Raw genomic sequence first — 18919 nt, 5'->3', positions numbered from 1 at the left:
TACCCAATTGGTAGTTATTATTTTTCCTCCACAGCATTTTCCAGTTTCTCCTAATCGCCCCCCGCATCCCAATAGTCACAATTCTGGTCCTGCTGCTCATTATCCCGGCTCTGCCGCTTGTCAGCTGTGTGACTGTGGGCAAGGCACTTCACTTCTCTGCGCCTCAGTTCCCTCATCTGTAAAATGGGGATGAAGACTGGGAGCCCCACGTGGGACGACCTGATTCCCCTGTGTCTACCTCAGCGCTCAGAACAGTGCTCGGCACATAGTAAGCGCTTAACCAATACCAACATTATTATTATGCTGTAGCTTGACTAATACAATGACCTCCTCACCGGTCTCCCTGCCTCCAACCTCTCCCCTCTCCACTCTGAACTTCATTCTGCTGCTCAGATCATCTTTCTAAAGCACGGCTCTTCGAAGGCCGCCAGTGGTTGCTTTTTCATCTTTGCAGCAAAGACCAACTCCTGACCCAGGCCCCCTTCCTTCTACTTCACTCCTGTTTGCACTTTCCTTCACTACTGGAACCATCAGACCGTAGCTCTCCCATCTTCCGAGTTTTGGGCAGAGAACCTGTTTACCCACTTCTGTTATATTGTACTCTCTGAAACGCTTAGTACAGTGCTCTGCACACGGTGCTCAATAAATACAACTGATTGATTGATTGAAAGTCCTGAAATCCCACTTAGTCGAGGAGACCCTCCTCAATACATTTTTTCTTCTCCACAGGACACATCCTCCCTCCTATCACCTCAGCACTTTTTCTGCTTTTATTTCCACTATCCTGTGCATGTCATTTTGTTTATCATTTTCCCATATGCTACTGTTCTTTGTCCTATTGATAAATTATTTTATGTCTATTATGTCTTCTAGTGTTTTCTTCCCAGGCACCTCGAACTTGGTTCTAATCCTGGTTCCACCACTTGCCTGCTGGATCACCTTTGGCAAGTCATTTAACTTCTCTGTGCCTCAGTTTCCTCATCTGGAAAATGGAAATTCAATTCCTTTTCTCTCACTTCTTAGAGTGCGAGCCCCATGAGATATAGGGACTGTGTTTGACCTGATCATCTTGTATCTACCGTAGTGCTCAGTACAGTGTTTGGCACATAGTAGGTGCTTAAAACATAACACACTTATTGGTAGTAGTAGTTGTAGTAATAGGCATTCAGTACTATTGATTGGTCAGAGGACGTGGGTTCTAATCCTGGCTCCGCCACTTGTCTGCTGTGTGACCTTGGGCAAGCCACTTAACTTCTCTGGGCCTCAGTTGCCTCATCTGTAAAATGGGGATTAAGGCTGTGAGCCCCACCTGGGACAACCTGATTACCTTGTCTCTATCCCAGCGCTTAGAACAGTGCTGAGAACATAGTAAGCGCTTAACAAATACTGTTGTTGTTATTGTTATTATTATTTATATCTACCCTCTCTTCTTTTAACGGTTGTTTCATCGATTGAGGGGTTTTTTTTCCTCCATTAGATTCCAAGCTCATCCTCAAGGGCAGGGTTTAAGTCTAATATTCCTTATGTATGTATCCCCGAGTGTCACTTGCCTGCTGGGTGATCTTGGGCAAGTCACTCAACTTCTCTATGCCTCATCTATAAAATGGGGATTAAATGCCTGTCTCCCTCTCTCCCTCTTAGACTTGGAGTCTCATGTGAACCAGGGACTGTGTCCAATCTGATTGAATTGTCTACCCCAGTGCTTGGCACATTGCTTGGCACGTCGTAAACGTTTAACAAATACCACAATTCTTCTTTTTCCTCCTCTTCCTTCTCCTTTTCATTGTTGGGTCTACTGCGATATCCTGCAAACTCTGCTTGGGATGAATAAAAACAAATGATTTCTGTAGAAAAGCAAGCTGATAAGGATAGTGAGCAAGATGGATGGGTTTCCTAGAACCTATGAATACGTGGACAATTGCTTTGTCTCTTGGACCAGCAAATATTATTTCAGCAGGTGCATGAAATGAACTTTATGGGGCACGATGAGTCTTTGGACATAGACTCGTATATTTTGATTTTTTTTTAATGTTAGAGTATATTTCACTGAAAGCTTCTGATAGGTTGATATCTGCTTCACAGGACCACTGAATTATAATTCAGTACAAATTTCTGCAGTGAAGTAACTAAATTCAAAGGAAAACACCAAGTACAATAAATGTAAATGGGCAAGCTTTCTCTCATAGCTTTCTCTCATCTGTACTATGTATTATCAGTCTTTTGATTAGATACCCAAATCAAACGGAAAGAGCACTCTAAAGCACAGATCAACTATGTCCGGTATAAATTATACTGAATTTTTTATATTTAGGAGTGTGACCTTTAGAAAATTATTTCTTAAGGGAGCCTTGAGAGCACTGCTAAAAATGTGTGGATCGTTTGATGCTTTTTCTGCTTTGTGATTTGACAAATGAATTCTCCACAGTAAAAAAATAGAATTTTTCTTTTCAAGTGAGTGTGTTGGAAGAGGATTCAATCTGCCCTTCCATGTTTTCTCAACCTCTTATCCCTTCTAGACTGTAAGCTCATTGTGGGCAGGGAATGTGTCTGTTTACTGTTATATTGTACTCTCCCAAGTGCTTAGTACAGTGTTCTGCCCACAGTAAGTGCTCAATAAATACTCTTGGATGAATGAATGAATCCCCTTCTCTAGCTTTGCAGTAGTCTTTTCTAGCACCCAGTACAAAACCACCCACCTAGGAGGTGCTCTCTAAATCTTTTTTTTTTTTTTCCAGGTTGTCCCTGAAGGAACCATGAATTGGCATTTTCCATTCCTCTTTTGCACCACAGTTACTCTAACATCAGTGTGCTCCCAGTTTAATCCTTTGTCCCTTGAGGAACTCGGCTCCGATATTGGAATCCAAGTTTTCAATCAGATAGTTAAACCCCGACCTCGGGAGAATATTGTTATTTCTCCCCATGGGATCGCCTCAGTCCTGGGAATGCTCCAGCTGGGGGCCGATGGCAAGACGAAGCAGCAGCTGACGACGGTCATGAGATATGGGGTCAACGGTTAGTTTGTCCTTGCTACTGTATGGCTTTTTGTTCAGTCAATTCTTCTCCTGGGAAAAGGGAGGGTTTTCCAAGCTTTTCAGGGCGCCAGAAAGATTTTTTTCTAAAACCTCGAGTGTGTTTGTACTGGGAAACTGTCCCCGTACCAAGAAACCTAGGCCATTTAACTTGGCAGGCTAAAAGGTGTTTCACTTAATCGTCTCGTTTTAGTCGCTCGCATGAAGTCTCCACTATTTTGGCAGTGATCCTTTGGATCCTCTTTTGAATCTTTTGACAAAGATATTTAGTCCTCACCCCCCACCTCCCTTACAAAGGTGCATTTTCCCCTCTCTTCAAGCCTGCTTTTCTAACCCAAGACCCCTTCCCACCCACTTCCACCATCTTTCCCTCAGTCACACATCCAGGCTGAATCTTTCGTCTTCAACTGGGAGGCAGGAGGAGGATGGGGGGGAGAGAGGAGAAAGAGGAAAGGGACGGGTGTTTACGAGCTCGCCGCTTCCCTCGGTGCCGTTGCTTTGACTGTGCGTTTTCTTCAGGTTAACCACACTTTTAAAAAGCACTGGCCCCACCAAATGCCCAACAGTGCCCTGTTTATGGGACAAGAGACTTTTGGACTAAATTTTCAGTTCGTTCACCATTTGGAAAATGTGAGAGGAGTTGATGCCTGGAACACCCTGTCCCGTCCCTGCTCAACTGCTCAGTTTTAAAGTTATAAATCACCTAGCACCCTCATAACTCCTGAGTGAATCACCTTCAAAATTCAGGGGCTGTAATCCATTTATGGGTGAATACAGAACTAAAGCCACAGGAGCTATAAAAATAGCCACCTGAAAAATGTCAGAACAACACAAACTCATCCTCAGCACTTTTTAATTCTAACAGTCCTGTCCTGTCAGCATATTTCCCCACAGAAAGTAACAATAGTATTGAAGAATGTGACTTCCAAATTGCTTAACAACCTCAACCCGTACAAACGGCAAAACGGGTCAAGTCTAGCCTCAACTTTCAGGGCCGTCTCATGACCCAAATTAAATCCAAACACACCATTTTTTATTTTCATGGGCTAAATATGTTCCACTCCATTTTCACTCAAACCAAAAGGAGATTGGCAAATGTTAAATTTTAGCCACAGGTTTTTATGCTTGAATGTGCCTCTTGATTGGCTGAAAAGGCTGCCTGATTGACAGCTACCTGGAGGAGCTAAGGTTTGCTTTTTTTTTTTACCAGGCTCCTCTCTCTGCTGACAGCCTGCCTGGACTCTGGATTCCTGCAGCTATCTAATAGTAATAATTGTGATATTCGTTAAGCACTTACTATGTGCCAGGCACTGTACTAAAACCTGGGGTAGATACAAGGTAATGGGGTTGGACACAGTCCCTGATCCACACAGGGCTCTGGATCTTAATCCTTATTTTCCAGATGAGGTAACTGAGGCCCAGATATGTGAACTGACTTGCCCAAGGTCACGCACAAGACATGTGATAGAGCTAGGATTAGAACCGAAGTCCTTTGGACTCCCAGGCCTCTGCTCTATCCTCTAAGCCACTCCATTTCTCCAGCAAGGGGTTTATGTCAATCAGGCAGACATAAATTAAAAGCTGGATGAGGAGTGAGTAGGCGCTGAGGTGGGACTAATGATTCATTCATTCAATAGTATTTATTGAGCGCTTACTATGTGCAGAGCACTGTACTAAGCGCTTGGAATGTACAAATCGGTAACAGAGACAGTCCCTGCCCTCTGATGGGCTTACAGTCTAATCGGGGGAGACAGACAGACAAGAACAATGGCGATAAATAGAATCAAGGGGAAGAACATCTCATTAAAACGATAGCAAATAAATAGAATCAAGATATGATTCCACGGGTACTGTTACTTTTGAGGCCCTGAGACATGGCTCTTTCCCCGCAAAGATTCATTTTGGGATTTTTTTATGGTATTTGTTAAGCACTTAGTATCTGTCAAACACTGTGCTAAGCATTGGGGTGGATGCAAGAGAAGCAGTGTGGTCTACTGGATAAAGCCCGGGCCTGGGAGTCAGAAGGAACTGGGTTCTAATCCCGGCTCAGCCACGTGCCTATTATGTGGCCTTGGGCAAGTCGCTTCACCTCTCTGGGTCTCCATTACCTCATCTGTAAAATGGGGATTAAGATCGTGAGCTCCATGGGGGACAGAGACCGTGTCCAACCTGATTGGCTTGTATCCACCCCAGCGTTTAGAATGGTGCCTGGCACATAGTAAGCGCTTAACAATTATTATTATTATTACAACTTAATAATGCTGGATACAGGCCCTTTCCCCACAAGGGGCTCACAGTCTAAGTAGAAGGGAGAACAGGTTTTGAATCCCCAATTTGCAGTTGAGGAAACTGAGGCACAGAGAAATCAACTGACTTGCTCAAGGTCATCCATCAGGCAAGTGGCAGAGCCAGAATTAGAACCCAGGTCTCTAGCTCCCAGACCCATGCTTTATCTACTAGGCCACACTGCTTTGTTTGGCACCAAGGTGCAATTTTCAACTGCAGTGGAAATTTCCCCCAAAGAAATGAATTCCCCAGATACGGCAGAGCCAGCCAAGGTGTGGTGGAATGTTGAGACGAAATTGGAAAATCTGGTCCTTGTTTCACTCCATCTGTCAGGATTTCTTTGGAGGAAATGCTTATTCCTCCTGACCCTACACTGATAGTGATGACTCTAGTGGAAAAGAATTAGGGAGAAGGTGGGAAGAAAGGTTGTTGGGTTATAGGCTTTCTTTGTGGCAAAAATGATATTCCAAGATTAGCCAAATGGAGCAAATAAGCTTTCCAGTTCTTGGGAGATGTTTTAGGTTTCTTCAGAGAGACACTTTACTTTTGTTATCAGAGAGATGAAATAGAAACACTAGACTGGAGGACACCAGAGGAGTTCAACTTTGCCTACCTAATCACATCTCTCCTTCTGGACTAGGAAATTGATATTCCCCCTACTCAATTTGGCCTTCAGTTTCTTCCTGAATTGAGGTGCAAATAGGGGGAAACAGAGGTGGCTTTTTGAGTAAAAAAAAAAAATCTCTGGCATTTGGATATTGTGACTATCTTAGAACATCAGAGCCAAGAGTGAAAACTCTGGGTTTTCTGACCCTGTCTTCTTTGCTCTAAATTATCTTTTCCTTGGGTGACTCGATTTTCAATCCACTTCCAATTGGACTTCTTTGGGGCGAATGTAATACTTTCCATGGGAACCAGCGGGGCAGCAGAATTGAGCATATTTTTAGTGGGTTTTTTGATTCTGTCTCTATCCCTTTTATATATATTTGTTGGCTTCTCCCATCTCTCCAATAGGCGTGGGTAAAGTGTTAAAGAAGATCAACAAGGCCATCGTTTCCAAGAAGAATAAAGACATCGTGACAATTGCTAATGCCGTGTTTACTAGGAATGGCTTTAAAATGGAAGCACCTTTTGTCACCAGAAACAAAGAAGTGTTTCAGTGTGAAGTCCGGAACGTGAACTTTGAAGATGCAGCTTCGGCCAGCGATTCCATCAACCTTTGGGTTAAAAATGAAACTCGGGGTAAGGGTTCACGGTGCCCTGTGCAACGTTTTAAATGATTTAAGGTGACATTTTCCACAACTTTCAAAGCTACTAAAGTTGATGAGGGGGAAGATTTTGGAAGTAAACCAAATCCTCTTTCTTGCTTATTGCTTCACCCACCTACTCTTCTTAGAATCCTTCCATAGGTCCTAATGGAAGGTTTTCTGCATACTGATATCTCTCCTGATTGCTGGAAGTCCTAGCACTCAGGCAATGTATTAAGCTCAATCAAAGCATGAACTGACCACCTACTGTGTGCATAGCACTGTACTTAAAGCTTGGGGCAACACGAAAGCATCATTAGACATAATTCTTGCCCTTCATGAGATCCCAGGCTTTAGGTTGCTGTTTTAGATTGTCTGCTAGGCATCATTGACGCACACTCTGGGTAGCTCCCAAACTGTCACAGTCAGTCCTTCGTACTTACTGAGCGCTTATTTTGTGCAGAACACTGACTAAGTGCTTGGGAGAGTACAATATTACAATAAACAGACACATTCTCCGCCCACGACGAGCTTACAGTCTAGAAGGGGAGCCAGACATTAATATAAATAAATAAATTGCACATAAATGTTGTGGAGCTGCAAGGGAGGATGAATAAAGGGAGAAAGATGCAGAAGGGAGTGGGAGAAGAAAGGAGGGTTTAGTGAGGGAAGGCCTTTTGAAGGAGATGTAACTTCAGAAAGGTTTTGAAGGTGTGGAGAATCACTGTCTGTCATAGCGTATTGCTTGGGTCTAAAGGCGCAATGATTATTATTTATTACAAGTTAATCTTGCTGGATACAGACCCTGTCCACAAGGGACTCACAGACTAAGTAGGAGGGAGAACAGATATCGAATCCCCATTTTGCAATTGAGGAAACTGAGACACGGAGAAATCGAGTGACTTGCCCAAGGTCAACCTGCAGCTTTCCTGCCCCCTGCCCTTTAGATGTGTGGCTCAAGGGTGGGCTCCTCCTCCTGTTCCAGGAACCCCTGAGGGTTGGCTCACTGTTCTTCCACATTCCCTGCCATGGGGCTTGATCCAAAAGCTATTAGTCCAGTGAAAAGCATGACAGAGGCAACGATATTTGGGAAACAACCCCCTTCTTGTTACCCTCTGTCCAGCTTCCAGGTGCTCCAATTAAGACGCCCCACACTATCTCCCCTGGTAAAACATGGCTTTTGGGTTTCCCCCAGCATCCACCAAAACTAATCTGCTACCTGCTGAATACAATGATGTCCCCTATTCAGGGTTTTACACCTTCTGTCACACTTTTCCCCGTGGCTCACTCAACCCAGCTTGGATCCTCATTCCCTGTCTTCACTGACTCCACCAAGCATTCTCCGTCATTTTCAACAACTCTTGAAATCCAGCCTCATCTTTTTCATCTCTACCTTGCTCCACAGGTCAATCAATCAATTAGATTTATTAGGCACTTACTGTGCACAGAGCACCAGTGTACTAAGCACTGGGGAGAGTACAACACAGTAGAGTTGGTAGACACCTTCCCTGCCCACAACGAGCTTGCAATCTAAGGGGTGAGGGACCCACCTCGTCTATGACGTGGGAATGGAGCATTGATGTTCATTCATTCAATGGTATTTATTGAACGCTTACTGGGTGCAGACTAGTAAGTGCTTAGGACAGTACAATATAAAATAAATAGACACATTCCCCGCCCACGATGAGCTTTCAGTAAGACACCAGGGTTGTCTCCTTCCTGATAGCTGAAGCAGTTCCTCTAGCCATTCCATAGGCTTGCTTCTGAGATTGGTGGGGGGTTGTTGGGAGAGCCCAGGGGTTTACTTGGTCCCAAATTGGGGGGGGGGGGGGGTCACAGCAGGAACTGCATCTCAACATGGCTTAAGTGGCATGAACTGGCAGCCCCAGTGCCCCAGGAGAAAGCGCAGAGTGGATTTGTCTGTCTTTCAGTCTAGTTCAGACTATGGGTAGAGCTTTTGCCAAATTACCCAACCAAAAGCATCGTACACAACTCCAGCCCTACTCTAAATAGAGGATCGTTCCCCTCTGTCTATTTCTAGCAGTGATAAATTGCTTCTTCACTGTTTTAAACAGTAAATCATGTATTTATGTTTTTGGATCTGTATAACCACTACAGTATTTACTTGTAGCTAATAATCCCAGGGTTAGATTACTACTCTGCTTCTGTTGTACTTTCCCAATTGCATAACATAGTGTTCTGCACACTGTAAACACTCAATTCATTCCATTGACGAGGATGACAGTGCTTTCAGTTATCCATGATGGTAAGGACAAGGACGGCTAGATCATTCAAATCCGTAGGTTAATCAAAAAACCTCCTATGAGCCAATAGTTCCAAGACCAATCCCTACCTAATCTTTCACCAGAGCAGCAAAATAGTCTATTTCTTTGAATTTCATCTGCCTTTTATTCCCCCTCCTGGTTCTGGTGGAGGTACTCACGAGTAGTAAAATAGCCAAAATTGGACACCGAAAAAGGAAAGGAAGCCGGAGGCCGCAGTTGATGGACAAAATGAAAAATCTGCCCTGAGCAGAGTTTAGCGAATTAAGAAAACTGCATCATGCTTTTTATGTTAGCCCTTAAGCTCCTTAACCAAAGGATGCTCCCCTGTAAGGGCGTAATAAACATGGGATAAACACTATTTGAATACGATCATGGTTTGATAGGGTACAGATGTATAGTTTTGATGTTTTCCTGCAAAACACTGAATGCAATCCAAGAGAATGAGGAATTTTCCAAGAGAACATTGAGTTTGCAAATGAATTGGGAGTTTGGGCGGTTTCCTTTGTAATCTTTACTAAATATCTTAAAAATGAAATTCCTTGTTCCTGCCATATTTCCTTTTCACATTTGTTTGGTGACTTTTAAAGTTGCTCTGAGAAAAATAACTTTGCAAATAATGTTGTCACTGCTCTCCACTCCCACCCTTGTCTGATTACATTGTTACTCCTCCTCTCCCTCTTTTTTATTTTCTAGCTGCGATTAATTGCTTCTTGACTGTTTTACCTGTAAAAGACGCATTTATGTCCTGCTTTGGAATTGTATAACCGCTACAGTATTTACTTTTATGGTTGGGAAATACTAGTTTGGAGGCAGAAATAGAACCAAGATAGTGGGCTCACTTCTTAGATGCCCCCCTCTTGCCAACTTTTATTTTCTTTTTACTACTAATTTTATCTGTGAGCACTGACTAGAAGGAAAACTGATCAATTCTATGTCCTGGGTCAACCTTTAGGCTTGCAGAGTAACTTTAGTATTTAGTATTGATAGGTTTCTAATATTTCGGTCGGGATGAGCCTTCTGAAATACCTTCACCAGGTGGAAACCTCTAAATTGAAAATCCTAAGAAAGAGCAGTAGAGCTCTTCCAGATCACTATCTGTTATGTCCTTAATGATCCACATTGGCTGTCCCAGTGCCCTTATACAGGAGAGAGGTTAGGAGGGCTCAATAAGTGCCCCAGCAAACAGGTCAGCATGACAGAACCCACCATCACAGTAAGAACTTGGAGAAAAAAATAATCCTCCCAATGAGCTGCTTGGAAAGTGATTTATCTACGCCCCTTCAAAGCCTAATTGAAGGCACATCTCCTCCAAGAAGCCTTCCCTGATTAAGGCCTCCTTTCCTCATCTCCCACTCCTCTCTGAGTCACCCTGACTTGCCCCCTTTTTTCATCCCATCCCCCCAGACCCATAGCACTTATGTACTTAGCTGTAATTTATTTATATTAATGTCTTTCTCCCCCTCTAAACTGTAAGCTTCTTCCGGGCAGGGAATGTGTCAGTTTATTGTTATAGTGCACTCTCCCAAGCGCTTAGTACAGCGGTCTGCATACAGTAGGCTCTCAATAAATACAACTGACTGAATAACCTATGTCCCTTCAAGAGAGGCGAGGTAGCCGTGCTCATGGACCAGCTCTCCCCAACTAACTGTAGAATGTTTATGGGCTTAACGTTCTTCTCACTTTTTTTTTTTGACTTTGCAGGTATGATCGACCATCTCATATCCCCAGATCTCATCGATGCTGCACTAACCAAACTGGTGCTTGTCAATGCAGTGTATTTCAAGGGTTTGTGGAAATCACGGTTTCAGCCAGAAAACACAAAGAAGCGCCCGTTTGTGGCTGCTGATGGAAAGTCTTACCAAGTTCCTATGCTGGCTCAGCTGTCTGTATTCCGATGCGGTAAGATCACCCACCATCCCCCCAACTTCTTTGTCATATCTTCGGCGCTACTAGCTGGGCGACCTTCCTCTTGACCAGGGGCCGGTTTGAGGCACGGCTCTGACGGAGCTGTGGAATTGGGGGGCCGGGGGCGGTCCTTAAATGCAGGGGTGCTGCTGGGTGCCGCAGGGTTGCTCCAGAGACCAGGGAGATGCACGATGAGCTCCAGCCCACTTCTTCCTGAGCTCCCACTGGACTCTGGAATCCAAAGGGAGAGAGGAGAGCCACTGCCTCAGCCCCAGAAACCAAAGCTGGGGATAGAGGAGCTTCAGATGCCCCCACGGTTCCTGGCAGAGTCCAAGGAAAGAGGAGCACTCTCAGTTCACCGTGTTGGTCGGTGGGGAAGAAAGAGAGGAGAATAGGAGCTTCCAACTTTATACCCCAATCCTTGCCGGATTCCCTGGCAGGAATTTGAAATTAAATCCAGTTAGTAAAGGGGGCACCTAAGAAGTGAGCTCACCATCTTGGGTCTATTTCTGACCTCCATTCAACTCCAAAAGGCTTGAAGAGCTAACTGTGGTTCCCCACCCTCCCAAAATGCTCTGGAGTCAAAACGAATGACTTTTCCTTGTAATGCCAATTCTGTAGGGAGCATGATAATGATGATGATGATGATGGTATTTATTAAGCGCTTATTATGTGCCAAGCATTATTCTAAGCTCTAGTGTAGATACAAGATAATCAGGTTGTCCCACGTGGGACTCACAGTCTTAATCCCCATTTTACACATGAGGTAACTGAGGCACAGAGAAGTGAAGTGTCATACCCAAGGTCACACAGCAGACAGGTGGTGGGGCCGGGATTAGAACCCACATCCTCTGACTCCCAAGCCCGTGCTATTTCCACTAAGCCACACTGCTTCTTCAAGACCCCTATTCTCCAGTGGAATCGACACACTCAAATCAACTGTATTTATTGAGCACTGATGGTGTGCAGTGTACTCTACTGAGGACTTGGGAGAGTATATTCATTCATTCATTCATTCAGTAGTATTTACTGAGCGCTTACTATGTGCAGAGCACTGTCCTAAGCGCTTGGAATGTACAATTCGGCAACAGATAGAGACAATCCCTACCCAACAACGGGCTCACAGTCTAAACGGGGGAGACAGACAGCAAAGCAAAACAGTACCACAGAGTTGGTAGGCATGATCCCCGCCCACAGGTTTGCCGTCTAGAGGGAGAGACAGACATCGACATAAATAAATTAAGGATATGTATATAAATGCTATGGGGCTGAGGGAGGGGTGAGTAATGCGTTCAAATTCCAAATGCAGAGGTGACACAGAAGGAAGTGGGAGAAGAGGATATGAGGGCTTAGTCTCGGAAGGCCTCTTGGAGGAGTTGTGTTTTATAATAAGGGTTTGAAGGTGGGGAGACTGATCGTCGGGTGGATACGTAGAAGAAGGGCACTCCAGGCCAAAGGCGGGACGTAGGCGTGGGGTCAGCGGTGAGGTGGACGAGATCGGGGTACAGTGAGAAGGTTGGCCTTTGAGGAGTGCAGCGTGTGGGCTGGGATGTAGTAGGAAATCAGGGAGGTAAGGTAGGAGAGGCCAAGGAATTGAATTATTTAAAGTCTATGGTAAGGTGTGAGAAGCAACCCGGCCTAGTGTTTGGAGCTCGGACTTGGGAGTCGGAAGGACATGGGTTCTAATCCCAACTCCACCACTTCTCTCCTTTGTGACCTTGGGCAAGTCGCTTAACTACTCTGTGCCTCGGTTACCTTATCTGTAAAATAATAATGGTATTTGTTAAGCGCTTACTATGTGCCAAGCGCTATACTGAGTGCTGGATTAAGACTGTAAACCCCTTGTGGGACGAGGACCGTGTCCAACTTGATTACTCCAGTGCTTAGTACAGTGCCTGGCACATAGTAAGCGCTTAACAAAAACCTTTTAAAAAATAAGAGTTTCTGTTCGACGTGGAGATGGATGGGCAAAGCACAAGAGGTACTTGAAGAGCGGGGAAACACAAACTGAACAGTTTCTAAGAAAAATTATCTGGGCAGCAGAGTGAAGTATTGGCTGGAGTAGGGAGAGACAGGACGCAGGGAGGCCAGCAAGAAGGCTGAGGCAGAAATAAAGCCGAGATAGGATAAATGCTTGAACATCTTTACGTACTTGTACAAAACATATTTTCAAAGACTATGGCAAACCAAACATCTGCTATTTACTCTATTAGCTCCCTGTTAAAAGGCAAGACTAGCACTGAACGTTGGTTCCTCTATTTACCTTCTAACTTCAGAAAGTGCCAGAAGATGGCTTTTTTGTGGCCAAGAAAAGCTTCTGGGAGAAAGGGACAAGGAGAGGTAACTTTTCTTGGCAAATCTGCAGTGAAATTTGGGGTTTTAGGGACAGGTGGGCAGTGAACACATCTACCCACTGTTATATTGCACTTTCCCAAGTGCTTAGCACAGTGGTCTACACACACTTAATAAATATCACTTATTGATTTTCATGTTCACGTCCTTTCCGGTGCATAAAACGTGCCTAGATTTGTAATTTACTGTTTTTCAGTGAGCAGGATAGAAGTTAACATTGTTTAGCTATTTACTAAAACCAACTCTTTCACCACATGAGCAGTTCAATGCTTTGAAACTAAGACATAAGTCGAGTCGAGTTGGTATATGACCTTCAACTATTCCTATGATTCATTTGTATTTGTTGTGAGGGAGGAGGGAGGGAGAGGACGGTACATAATTGCAAGACAATTCACCTAAGGTTAGATTAAAATTTGCATTAACCTAAAGTATCTTTAGTTCCACTCTTACCCAATCTGTTTCCCAGTAAGCAGCAAGAGTCTTGAAGGGAGCCTCCTGTTAGCCAGGAGGGCTATTATCCTAAATAGCCATTTCTCACAAGCCAAACTGCTAAAAGCCACTAAAGCTTCTAGAGGTCTGTTTTGAACCAAAAGTAAAGAGATTGGTATAACTTTCAAGGTGCAGTTTTCTAATTTAAGATAATTTGGGAGTTAGGATTACTTTAGAAAGCATGGGATTAAATTGTTAGCTTTCTCTCCTTTGGATCTAACCCTAGAAATGGGAGATATTGGAGTGGATTTCTCCGAGGAAGTGTAATCTGGAGTATATAAAGCCACACAGACTCTTTGCACTCTCTAGAGTTTCATACCATACAGATTAAGATTCCTCTAAGGAAGAAGGTTTCCTTTTCTCCCTCCCCCTATCCCTTTAGGCAGCTCCTTTCAAGCCTATGAATAAGACAGACTACTGCACTTTGGATTTAGTCTGGGAACAGTTCTCCTTAGAAAACACTCGGTTTTATTTCCTAGTATTCCTGCTCCTTCCATTAAATATGCAAGTAGCACTTTGCCACACTGATCCAGAAAATATCACTTCTGTTGCTAATTCTTCTGCCCATACGTGCTTCATTGAAGTTTCACCTTTTAACAAAAGTGGCCTTTCTTGACTGATGAGCTCAGAGGTGTGGGTTTGTTTAAAGCAGTGCAGCAACAAAGTGGCATTCCTCAAGCCAAGTTTCCTACACAGCTCACTTGAAAGAAGTGTTTCTATGGAGTCACTGATTCTTTTTCAAAAAACCCAAATAGAGAAGACTGTCTGTGCCTTGAATTCCTTGGCAGATTTGTTTGTAGCAGTCTTTTTTTTTTTTCTTAGCCTGCAAATATATTTAGCTAGTCAGGGAGCAGATAAAAAGAGAAATGTGGAAAAAAAAAATGATTGTTATTGCAGAAGGTTTTCATTTTAGATATAGGCAATTTCGAGAGGGAAGTTTTTTCTTTTTCCAAAGTCAGGGTACATTCGATGGCCTTGAGTGGACCACATGCTAAGAAATATGGGGACCACCTCTACTTTATACACAGATTGTGAGTCTGACCTGATTAATTTGTATTTAACCCAGCCAGCATTTAGAACAGTGCTTGATTCATAGGAAGTGCTTAACGAATACCAGTATTATTATTATTGTGAACTCACAATAAGCACTTAACAAATGCCATTATCATTATTATTGTCTTCATTATGATTAGTATTATCAAGCAGTTCTGGGGGTGGGATCAGAAGATGGCCCGGCTAGCTCAGGCAGCTGCAAGAGAATCCTAAAAAGCAAATTTTCTGGAAGTTGTTAGAAGGAGGCTCAAGCCGTAAAACCTTCTGATTGTGTTCTCCATTTGGCCAAGGGAGTGTTAGAATTACTCTGCTTCCCTGAAAGTGATACCATTTAGACTTTCAAATGGAGAGGATTCCATTTCAAGCACTCATCCCACCACTGGATTATTGTTTTCATGAGATGAGAACAGGGTGTCGGTTTTAGTCTGGGTTTGATGTAGAACAGTTTTCAAATGGCCAAGATTAGCATCAGCATCTCAACTTTTGAGGAGTCTATATTCTACCCACCTGGATGCATCATCTCTGTGTTAACTTTGCTTCCATAGTTTCTTTGTCAGTGGGCTCAGACCTACAGTTAGTCGAAAACAGGATTTACTGTGCCACCACCAGATGAAAAGTCCTGTACTATTCAGCTTCAGTACTTCATTTTAGAATGTAAGAACTCCTCTCCTACCCCAGTGCACCATTTAGTGCACTGAAATAATCATTTACTACTAATAATAACAATAATGGTAATAATTTGGGTATTTATTAAGTGCTTACTAGCTGCCAGGCACTATATTAAGCACTGGGGTGGATACAAGCAAATCCCCATGTGGGACTCATAGTCTCCATCCCCATTTTACAGATGAGGTAACTGAGGCACAGAGAAGTGAAGTGACTTGCCCACGGTCACACAGCAGACAAGTGGTGGAGCCAGGGTTAGGACCCACGACCTTCTGAGTCCCAGGCCCGCGCTCTAGCCGCTATACCGTGCTGCTAAATGACCCCCGAGAGTTACTACATCCCCAAAAGTGATATAAACCCACCAATGCGGTCGACATTATTGCTAAGGAGCAGAAAAGAGTAGATTCAGAATCAGCGCTTGTTGTAGCGAAGTAAACCAAAAGCCAGAGCGCGTAGTCTACTGAGAGTTAACGTGTATCCCCGAGCAGAGGAAAGCATTCTCCTGGCTCCTCAGCAGTCTCTGCTGTCTGAAAGCAGCAATTCAGAGGACAAAATGTACTAAGCATTACACTAATCCTCATTCTTGCCTAAATATTTCCGCCCTGAGGAGAAACGGTCGTGTCATTCTGCAGTGTCATGCATCCAAATAGCTTGCCTTTCAACCATTGCATTGTATGGTCAAAAAATGTTTTTCAAGTGACTAAGGGAAAGAAAATACTTTATTTCAAAGACACACTGGAGTTTCTCATCTCTATTCCGACGGCAAGCGAAAGGCTGCCTCCGAGGAAAAGATCTCAAAATAAATAGGATATTACCACTGAGCAAAATTAATCCATAGGCCGAGCAAGAATACTAGAACTTTGAAAGTAACTCTCTCCATCCCCTGCATCCATGCATTCTCTCGATCCTCACCCCTCACTTGGTCCTTCAGAGAAATAATGTCCCTTTTCCATACTCTCATTTAGAAACTCCTATTGCCGTCCTGTCCCTATTATTTTGATTTGGCCTTCTCAGGCCCAAACCCAATTTAGAATTCCAAGACATGATCAATCCCCACCCATGTATATGATAATGCAGTGGTACCAATCAATCAGTCAGTAGTATTTTATTGAGTAGCTTCCAATGCGCAGAGCACTATTTTAAACGTTTGGGAGAGAGCAATACAACAGAACGAGCAGGCAAATTCCCAGTTCATAACACCAACATCGCCATCATCGCCCTTTCCTCTCCATCCAAACCGCTAACACGTCAGTACAGACACTCATCATATCCTGACTGGGTTACTGAATCAGCCTCCTTTCTGACCTCTCAACTTCCTGTCTCTCCCCATTTCAGTTCATACTTCACTCTGCTGCCCAGATTATCTTCCTATAGAGACATTCTGGGCATGTCACCTCTCTCCTCAAAAATCTCCAGTGGTTGTATCAAGCAAAAGCTCCTCGTCTTCAAAGCTTTCCATCCCCTTGCCCCCTCCTACCTCACCTCCCTTCTCACCTTCTACATCCCAGCCCGCACACTCCGCTCCTCTGGCGTTAACCTTCTCCCTGGGCCTCGTCCTTACCTGTTCCGCCGTCGACCCCTGGTCCACGTCCCTCCTCTGCCCTGGAACCCCCTCCCTTCCTCTAATCCGCCGAACAATCACATTTTCCTCCTTCAGAGCCCTACTGAGGGCTCACCTCCTCCAAGAGGTCTTCCCAGACTAACCTCCTTTTCCTCAGTTCTCCCTCCCCTCCCCATTGCCTTGAATCGCTCCCTCCCCGTCCCCGCCCCTCAGCACTTGTATTTTTATTAATGATGTGTATATATCTATAATTCTATTTACTTATATGGATGCTATTGATGCCTCTTTACTTGTTTTGATGTCTTTCTCCCCCCTTCTAGATGTGAGCTCGTTGCGGGCAGGGATTGTCTCTCTTTGTTGCCGAATTGTACTTTCCAAGCGCTTAGTACAGTGCTCTGCCCACAGTAAGCACGCAGATTGGATGAATGAATGAACACGCTTAGCACCATTACGATACTTGCCACGGGCTTCTCCTCCCTGTCCCTGACCCACCAACCTCCTCAATCCGAGGGCGAACCGATGTGGGCCCAAGGCATAGATCACCCGGCCCAAATTGATAATAAGTTGCCACTGCCCACCATTACTAAATACCCTTCCGGGCGGGATTCCGAGGCTGCCTGCTCAGAGCTGCAGGAATTACAGGGAAATAGAGCCGTACAACTAAAACCAAATACACGGGAAGCATTTAATTTGAACTAATATGATCGAGTCCAAGCAAATCAACAAGAATTGCTCTTGACTCTGTTTAGAGTCGGTAGCATCAAAGGGGAGGTCGGCTAGAGGGATGAATTGTCAAGCAAAGTTTTCAATATCCCATCTCATTCAGTAATCGCTTAGAGGTGTGTCTCTCTTTTCTTATGGTACTTGTTAAGTGCTTACTATGTGGCGGGCATCGTACTAAGCTCTGGAGGAGATACAAGCTTATCAGGTTGAACTCAGTCCCACGTGAGGCTCGCAGACTTCATCCCCATTTTACAGATGAGGTAACTGAGCCCCAGAGTAGTGAAATGACTTTCCCAACATCACACAGCAGACAAGTGGCGGGCCCGGGGCTAGAATCCAGATCCTTCTGACTCCCCGGTCCGTGCTCTGTCCATTAGGCCACCTGCTACTCTTTCATTCATTCATTCAATCGTCTCTACGGAGCGCTTACTGCGTGCGAAGCACTGTACTAAGCGTTTGGGACAGTCTAACAATAAACGGACACATCCCCTGCCCACAACGAGCTCACGGTCTCTTCTTCTAGTGCCACCGCTGACAATCTTTCAACCCTCCAGGCTCAACGAGTACGCCTAATGATTTATGGTACAATGTCATCGAGCTGCCTTACCACGGAGACAGTATCAGCATGTTGATTGCTCTGCCCACTGAGAGCACGACTCCGCTCTCTGCCATCATTCCTCACATCAGCACCAAAACCATCCAGAGCTGGATGACTACAATGGTACCCAAGAGAGTCCAGGTGATTCTGCCAAAGTGAGTAGCAACTTCCTTAATGTACAGACTTCTTCGTCGCTAAGCCTCCGTTTTAGGACACTGTCGTTGTTTTAAATACTATTTAATGATAATAATAACGTTGGTATTTGTTAAGCACTTACTATGTGCAGAGCACTGCTCTAAGCGCTGGGATAGACACGAGGGAATCAGGTTGTCCCACGTGCGGCTCACGGTCTCGATCCCCATTTTACAGATGAGGTAACTGAGGCACAGAGAAGTTAAGTGACTTGCCCACAATCACACAGCTTATTATTATTATTGTTATTGTTGTATTTGTTCAGCACTCTACTAAGTGCCGGACTGCGTCCCTGTCCCACATGGGGCTCACGGTCTCGATCCCCATTTTAAAGATGAGGTAACGGAGGCACAGAGAAGCGAAGTGGCTTTCCCCAGGTCACACAGCAGACAAGTGGCAGAGCGGGATTAGATCCCATGACCTTCTGACTCTCAGACCTGTGCTCTATCCACTATTCCATGTGCTTCTATTATTTAATGGGATAAGCCAACAGTACCTCAATTCACCGTATTTGTTAATGTGAAAGAAAATTT

At 44.3% G+C, this 18919-nt stretch overlaps 1 protein-coding gene across 1 annotated transcript in view; it reads left to right on the top strand.

Moving 5' to 3' along the window:
* The window catches only part of SERPINE2 (serpin family E member 2), a 59434-nt gene that overhangs the window by 28919 nt on the left and 11596 nt on the right, over positions 1–18919 (top strand). Inside the window, exons 2-5 of the mRNA XM_029069782.2 lie at positions 2736–3012; positions 6330–6557; positions 10549–10746; positions 18151–18349. Coding sequence (XP_028925615.1) covers positions 2754–3012; positions 6330–6557; positions 10549–10746; positions 18151–18349 — 884 coding nt within the window. The 5' untranslated portion in view covers positions 2736–2753. The remainder of the gene's footprint in view (positions 1–2735; positions 3013–6329; positions 6558–10548; positions 10747–18150; positions 18350–18919) is intronic.

Source organism: Ornithorhynchus anatinus, chromosome 7 (genome assembly GCF_004115215.2).
Source record: "Ornithorhynchus anatinus isolate Pmale09 chromosome 7, mOrnAna1.pri.v4, whole genome shotgun sequence".
Taxonomy (NCBI): domain Eukaryota; kingdom Metazoa; phylum Chordata; class Mammalia; order Monotremata; family Ornithorhynchidae; genus Ornithorhynchus; species Ornithorhynchus anatinus.
This window is presented reverse-complemented; position numbering and strand designations above follow the sequence as displayed.